The sequence below is a fragment of the Eimeria tenella genome, genomic scaffold, assembly GCF_000499545.2.
Source record: "Eimeria tenella Houghton genomic scaffold, Eth_scaff6, whole genome shotgun sequence".
NCBI classification, from domain to species: Eukaryota; Apicomplexa; class Conoidasida; order Eucoccidiorida; family Eimeriidae; genus Eimeria; species Eimeria tenella.
Window position 1 is genome coordinate 117,938 of NW_013543423.1, and position 6,919 is coordinate 124,856.

General features: G+C 44.1%; 2 protein-coding genes across 2 annotated transcripts in view; both read left to right on the forward strand.

Annotated features, from left to right (window-relative positions):
- ETH_00020545 (uncharacterized protein) overlaps positions 1–3,713 on the forward strand; it is a gene marked incomplete at both ends in the record, with an annotated part of 6,276 nt that extends 2,563 nt beyond the window's left edge. Inside the window, 5 exons of the mRNA XM_013377657.1 lie at positions 504–758; positions 953–1,025; positions 1,217–1,298; positions 2,327–2,552; positions 3,529–3,713. Of these exons, the coding sequence (XP_013233111.1) occupies positions 504–758; positions 953–1,025; positions 1,217–1,298; positions 2,327–2,552; positions 3,529–3,713 (821 nt within the window). The remainder of the gene's footprint in view (positions 1–503; positions 759–952; positions 1,026–1,216; positions 1,299–2,326; positions 2,553–3,528) is intronic.
- Positions 3,714–5,471: 1,758 nt separating this feature from the next.
- Positions 5,472–6,269, forward strand: ETH_00020550 (uncharacterized protein; the record flags this gene model as incomplete). Its single annotated transcript, XM_013377658.1, has 1 exon — positions 5,472–6,269. One exon carries the CDS (start codon positions 5,472–5,474, stop codon positions 6,267–6,269), a length of 798 nt encoding a protein of 265 aa, XP_013233112.1.
- Positions 6,270–6,919: the final 650 nt, after the last annotated feature.

Sequence of the window (6,919 nt, forward strand, 5' to 3'; positions counted from 1 at the left end):
CCGCCGCCGCCGCCCTTCCCGCTGCTGCTGCTGCTGCTGCTGCAGCAAGGGCAAGTCGCTGTTGCTGCTGCAGTAGCAGCAGCAACAGTGCCATGTATGGCGGCCGTGGCAGAAGCAGCTGCTGCTGCTACGCCAGCTGCTGCTGCTGCGCCAGCTGCTGCTGCTGCTGCTGCTGCAGCTTTGCTTGGGTGTTTTCTTGTACTTTTTTGGGTAATTTTTGCTGCTTGTGTTGCTTCTTCCAGATACAAATGTTTATTATTTATTTGTTTATTTATTTTATTTATTTAATTTAAATTTATTATTTTATTTTCATTTATTTGTTTGTTTGCCTGCCACTTGTTTGCTGCCGTCTGCTCCTCAATTCCTCTTTTGTGTCCTTTGCATTTAATGTTTTCTTTGATTAAATGAAATCATTTATTTTATTTTATTTTATTTTATTTTATTTTATTTGTCAATTTAATTTAATTTAATTATTTTGATTTAAGTCCTTTTGTCTTCTTCAGGCTACTGGCTGCATGCAGTGGACGTGGAACCTTCTCCCTTCTGTCCGTACGGCAGCAGCTGCTGCTGCTGCAGCAGCTGCAGCAGCAGCAGCAGCAGCGTGCTGCGCAGCAGCAGCAGCAGCAGCATATTTGCTGTTGGCGAAAGCTCTGCCACCGGCATTTTCTCGCTGCTGCACTTGGACTGTCGGCTGCAGCATCCTGTTGTAATGGAAGTCAAAAGAAACAAACAAATGCTGTGGCCCCTCAGAGTACAAGGTGCTGCTGCTGCTGCTGCTGCTGCTGCTTGTGTTGCTGTTGCTGCTGTCCCTTCTGCTGTTGCTGCTGCTGCTGCTGGAGGTGTTGCTGCGGCTCCAGTTTTGGGTTTTGTTGCGTTGGTGATCAGGGGTTCATGGTTGCTGCTGCTGTCCAGTTGCTGCTGCTGCTGCTGCTGCTGCTGCTTGTTTGTTTAGACTATAATGTTTTTGTAAATGACATTTTCCCTCAAGGAGACTTCGAAGGAAGGATCGAACAGATCGATTTCAGGTGCGACCAGCAGCAGCAGCAACAGCAGCAGCAGCAGCAGCAGCAGCAGCAGCACTTGAGCAGCTCATTTCACCGTTCTTTCTTCTCCTCTTTCCATTTTTCTTGCTTCCAGCACTGCCCTGTAAATAAATAAATTATTTTATTTATTTATTTATTTATTTATTTATTTATTTATTTATTTATTTATTTAGAATGACGCACTCTTCAAACCCCCCGCTGGCCTACGCAGTCGAAGGCCAGCGGGTCGAAGACATCCGACTCTTCAAGCGGGAGGTAAAATAAGTACATTAAATTAATTTAATTTAATTAATTTAATTTATCAAATTAAATTAATTAAATTAAATTAAATTAATTAAATCAAATTAGTTAAATTAATTAAATGAATAAACAAAAGTACAGGCGAGGGAGTTTGCTTGGCTTTCTTTGATTTGACATTTTGGACACTTTTGACTTTTTGAGTTTTTTATTTTTTAAGTCTTTTTTTATTTTTAAAATCTTTTTTAATCTTTTTAGTCTTTTTAATCTTTTTTAATCTTTTTAATCTTTTTAAATCTTTTTAAATCTTTATAATCCTTTTAACCTTTTTAAGTCTTTTAAATCCTTTTTTAATATCTTTTTATCCTTTTAAATCTTTTTTAAATATTTTAAAATATATTTTGGTTCTTCATTAAATCTTTTTTGGATCTTTTTGAAATCGATTTTTAATCCTCTTTTAATTTTTTTAATAGTCTTTATCTAATCTTTTTCGAATCTTTTTCAACTCTTTTTTAAATCCTTTAAAATTCTTTTAAAATCCTTTATTTGTTTTTCCTTTCTTTGTTCTCTTTTTTGCATTTGAGTTGTGTTTTTGTTTCATCTTTGAAGATTTGAATTTTCATTTTTTGATTTTAGTCTTTTAATTTTAATTTAATTTTAATTTTTTTTTATCGACTGCGGGCTTCTCTTCGCTCAAATCCAATTAAATGAATCAAAGAATCATTATTTATGTATTTATTTGTTGTTTATTTATTTATTTATTTGATTATTTATTTATTTGTTTATTTATTTATTCTTTTATTTATTTATTTATTAAAATAAATTAATTAAACGGCCACTTATTAAATACTTGTTAATTTATTTATTATTAAATTAAATTAATTGAATGACCCTTTATTACACGCGAATTAATTAATTATTCAATTGCTTAACTAATTGATTGATTAACTAATTGTTTAATTAAGCAGTTAATTAATTAATTAAACAACTAATTAATGATTACTTAATTGTTTAATTCATTTATTAACTACTTTGTTGTGCTGCAGCTGTACGTACTCTCGAGCGCCCCCGAAGGCGAAATGGCGGTGTGGCGGCCAAGTGTGGGGTGTGGGGTGTTGGGATCGGGATCGATGGGATCGGGATCGATGGGATCGACGGGGGGAGTTGGGGGGCTGTGGGGCGCAGCAAAAGGGGCCCAAAGAGTTGCTGCTGTCGACAGATTTGACGCGCACAACTGGAAGGACCCCCTCAAGCTGCTGCTCCTCTATGAGAGTGAGCCCTTGCTGCTGCTGCTGCTGCTGCTGCTGCTGCTGCTGATGCTGCTGATGCTGCTGCTGGTCATGATGATGGTAATGCTCAGTTGTTTGCTGCTGCTGCTGCTGCTCTTGCTTTGTTGCTTACTGCTGCTGTTCCTCTTGCTGCTGTTGCTGCTGTTGCTGAGCTGTGTGCTGTTGCTGCTGCTGCTGCTCTTACGCAGTTATTTGCTGCTGCGCCTCTTCGCTTGCTGCTCATTTGCTGCTTCTCCTGCTGCTGTTTCTCCTCTAGCTCATTCGCTTTCTGCTGCCGCATTCCTTGCTGCTGCTTTTGCTGCTGCTCTCTTTCCTGCTGCTGTTTCTTTTCCTGTTGCTCTCTTTCCCGCTGCTGCGTTTCGTGCTGCTGCCATTGCTGCTGCTGCTGCTGCTGCCTTTGCAGCTGTACTCTTTCGCAGAGCTGCATTTGCTGCTGCTTTCTTTCCTGCTGCTGCCTTCCTTGCCTTTGCCCTTCTCTGCTGCTGCCCCGTTGCCTGCTGCTCCCTTTGCTGCTTCTCTTCCTGCTGCTGCTGCCTTTGCTGCTGCTGCTGCTGCTGCTGCTGGTTAGCCATTGGGCAGCTGCGTAGCTCCATTTTAGAACCCTTCTAAAACCCTCTTTAAAACCCTCTTCAAAACCCTTTTTAAACCCTTTAAAACCCCCCGAAAAGTCCTTTCTAAAACACTTAAAAAGCTCTCTCCTGAAAGCCTTTAAAAGTCACGTTTTTATTTTTTTTGTTTTCTTTTTCTGAAAAATTTTTTGGAATTTCTTTGGAGTTTTCTGATTTATAAAAGACTTATTTGTCTTCATTTCTTTTGCTGCTGCAGCAAGTTCATTTTATTTTCTTTTTCTTTTTTTATTTTATTTTTGGAACTTTTGCTGTTTGCAGAGGGCTGGGCTGTGACTGCGGGAAATACTTTGACTGTGGGGCACATTTGTAAGTAAGCTGCTGCAGCAGCAGCAACAGCAGCAGCTGCAGCAGCGGCAACAGCAGCAACAGCAGCAGCAGCAGGCCCAGCAGATCCAGCCGCAGCAGATCCAGCAGCCGCAGCTAATCCAGCAGTAGGTGCAGCAGCAGCAGCAGTAGGTGGAGCAGCAGCAGCAGCTGCAGCAGCAGCAGCAGCACCAGCAAGAGCAGCAGTTTGAATATATGAAGTTGGCTGATCTTTGAAAAAGAAATTGGAATGATTAAATGGAAAATATAAACTGGATTTATTCATTAATTTTTGATTTATTTTCTGATTAAAAAAAGCCAAAGAGGAATTCGAAGAAGTTTCTTTTGAATGGCTCTCTTCTGAGGTGTACGTACACCTGGCGAGCAGCGCAGCAGTTTAAAATTGTTTTAAAATACTTTTAATTTTATTTCAACTTTATTTTAATTTTATTTTAATTCTATTTTTATTTTATTTAAAACATTTTGATTCTTTTATTTCAAACTGGAGACAAAAAGAAAAAGAGAAATCCAGAAGACCATTTAATTGAATTCAAATTCGAAATAGATTTACTTCAATTCACAATTATTTATTTCAATTTGCAGTTATTATTTTAATTTAGAATTATTTATTCTAATTGATAATTCTTTGTTTAAATTCAAAATTATTTAAATTCAAATTTCCAAATTCAAATTCAAAAGAAACGGCTCCACGGAAAGTGTTCGGGTGTCTGTACACCTGGAGGTACGCGCAGCAAATGGAATTTCTGATTTTTCGATTTTTGAATTCCAAATTTTAATTTTTAATTTCAATTTTTAAATTTTGAATTTAAACTCTGAAGATCTTCTGCTGCCACATGCAGCGCAGGAGCAACGCTGCTGCGGCTGCGTTCCTGTAACGTGTTTCTGTTGCTGCTGCTGCTGCTGCTGCTGCTGCTGCTGCTTTTTAGATGTGTTGAGTGTCCTGTGGCTTTTCTTGTTTGAATTATTTGGGAGAAAGATTTGGAGAATTTGAAACGAAAAAGAATTGGCGTTGAAGAGTCTTGTGGGCGGTGGCGGAGGGCAAAACGATTTCTCGGCTTTTCGGGCGAGTTGAGGGGCGAAAGGCGGGTCAAAAAGAAGAGAAAAAGTGAATTAAAAAGAATTAAAAAGCAAAAAATAAAAAAGGAATGAAAATAATTAAAAGAATTCCTTTTTGCAAGTCGGAGCTGCGAAGTGGCGCAGCTCTCGATACACCTCGTTGAGGTGTACAGGCAGCTCGGCGACCGCCGCAGTCGGCGGTGCCGCCGAAGGAAAGCACCATTAAATAGATTTGAATTGGGTCTTTTGGCTTAAATTAATTCAATTTATTTCATTTCACTCCATTTTTTTGGCTTTAGACGTCTCAAAGAGCAGCAGCAGCAGCAGCAGCAGCACGGCATTTCGATGCGCGGGACCACTGGCTAGCACCTGCAGCAGCAGCACCACCACCACCAGCAGCAGCTCAGGCAGCAGCTGCTAATAGGCCAAAGAAGGTAAAATAGCAGTTGTCCTCAGGCAATATAGAGCAAGCTGCAGCAGCAGCAACAACAGCAGCAGCAGCAACAACAGCAGCAGCAGCAGCAGCAGTAGGGACTGGCCCCTGCCCAACGTCTCCCCCTTCTCCCTTCGCTCTATTTATTTGCCCCTATTAGTTCACCCACGCGTCTGTAAAGCCTGCAGAACTCTACTGCAGCAGCAACACCAGCAACAGCAGCAGCAACCGCAGCAGCAGCAACAGCAGCAGCAGCAGCAGCAGCACATATCCTTTGCTTGCCGCCCCACTTGCTGCTCCCGTTGCTTCTCCAGGCAGCAAAATTAGCTCTGAAGACCTGCAGCTTCTTTGCCTCTTTTCCTTCCTCGTGCTGCTTCCCCCCACCACCACATAGCAGCAGCAGCAGCAGGAACAGGAAGAGAAACAGCAGCAAACCGCAGCAGCGGCAGCAGCAGCAGCAATGGGAGCCAAATGCGGCAAGCCGGCCGCTAAGAAGCCCGGGCGTCGGGGCCCTCAGGACTTGAAAGAAAGAAAGCCAGCTGAGAAGGACGAAACAGAAGAGCAGCAGCAGCAGCAGCAGCAGCAGCAGCAAGAGGAGGAGGAGGAGCGGCTGCGGCAGCAGCGGCAGCGAGAGGAAGAGGAGAGACAGCGGCAGCTGCTGCTGCAGCAGCAGCGCGAAGAGGAGGAGCGGCGGCGCCGGCAGGAAGAGGAGGCAGCAGCAGCAGCAGCTGCTGCTGCTGCTGCTGCTGCTGCGGCGGAGGCGGAGAGGAAGAGACAAGAGGAAGAGGCGGAGAGAAAGAGACAGGAAGAGGAAGCAGCAGCAGCAGCTGCTGCAGCAGCAGCAGCAGCAGCAGCAGAAGAGGAGCGGCGGCGGCAGGAGGAAGCAGAAAGGGAACGGCAGAGACAAGAAGAAGAAGAGCGAGAGCGGCAGCGAGCAGCAGCAGAAGCAGCAGCAGCAGCAGAAGCAGCAGCAGCAGCAGCAGCAGAAGAGGAGGCTCGGCGAGCAGCAGCAGCAGCAGCGGCGGCGAAGAAGGCAGAGAAGGAGCGGCAGCGGCAGCTGCGGCAGCAGCAGCGGGAGCAGCAGCAGCTGCTGCTGCAGCAGCAGCAGCAGCAAAAAAGACAAAAGAAATTCCTCGTTTGCGAGAAGCAAATGAAACTCATCAGCAGCAGCTGCGGCTGCAGCCTGCAGCAGCACGAAGAAGCAGATTGTGTAGTTTGTCGTTTTGTGGACTTGGCAGACACTCCTCTTTTTGCATAAGTCCCCATTTAATCCATCCCTTTGCTGCTGCTGCTGCTGCTGCAGCAGCAGCAGGGCGGCAGCAGCAGCTGCTGCTGCTGCTTTTGCTGCCGCTGCTGTTGTTGCTGCAGGAGCAGAAGCGCAAGTGCCGACTCCAGCCGCAGCCGCAGCAGCAGCAGAAGTGTCCATAAAGGCATAAACAGAAGAAGCCCGTGGCGCTGCAGCAGCAGCAGCAGCTGCTGCTCCTGCTGCTGCTGCTGCTCATTTATTTGTTTCTTTTTATTTCATTATTCTTCATTTCCTTTATTTGTCTCTTGGCTCTTAGCAGCAGAAAAGAAACCCCTGTTCTTCCTCGCGCCGTTACAGCAGCGGCAGCAGCTGCTGCTACTGCAGCAGCAGCAGCAGCAGCAGCACATTGTGGGGGTGGTTTGTGCTGGTTACAGCAGCACTTGACTTACTTGTTTACTTCTCAATGAACCAAAATACCATCTAGCAGCAGCGGCAAACAAATAAACTAAAATAAACAAATACAAATTAACTAATTCATTGCTAGCAGCAGCAGCAGCAGCAGCAGCACATAGCTGCTGCCCTTCAGGTGTATTGGGACCCAAAAAAAGTAGCTGAGAAGAGTTGATTGAGAAGTCGAGAATTAATACCTGCTGAGCAGCAGC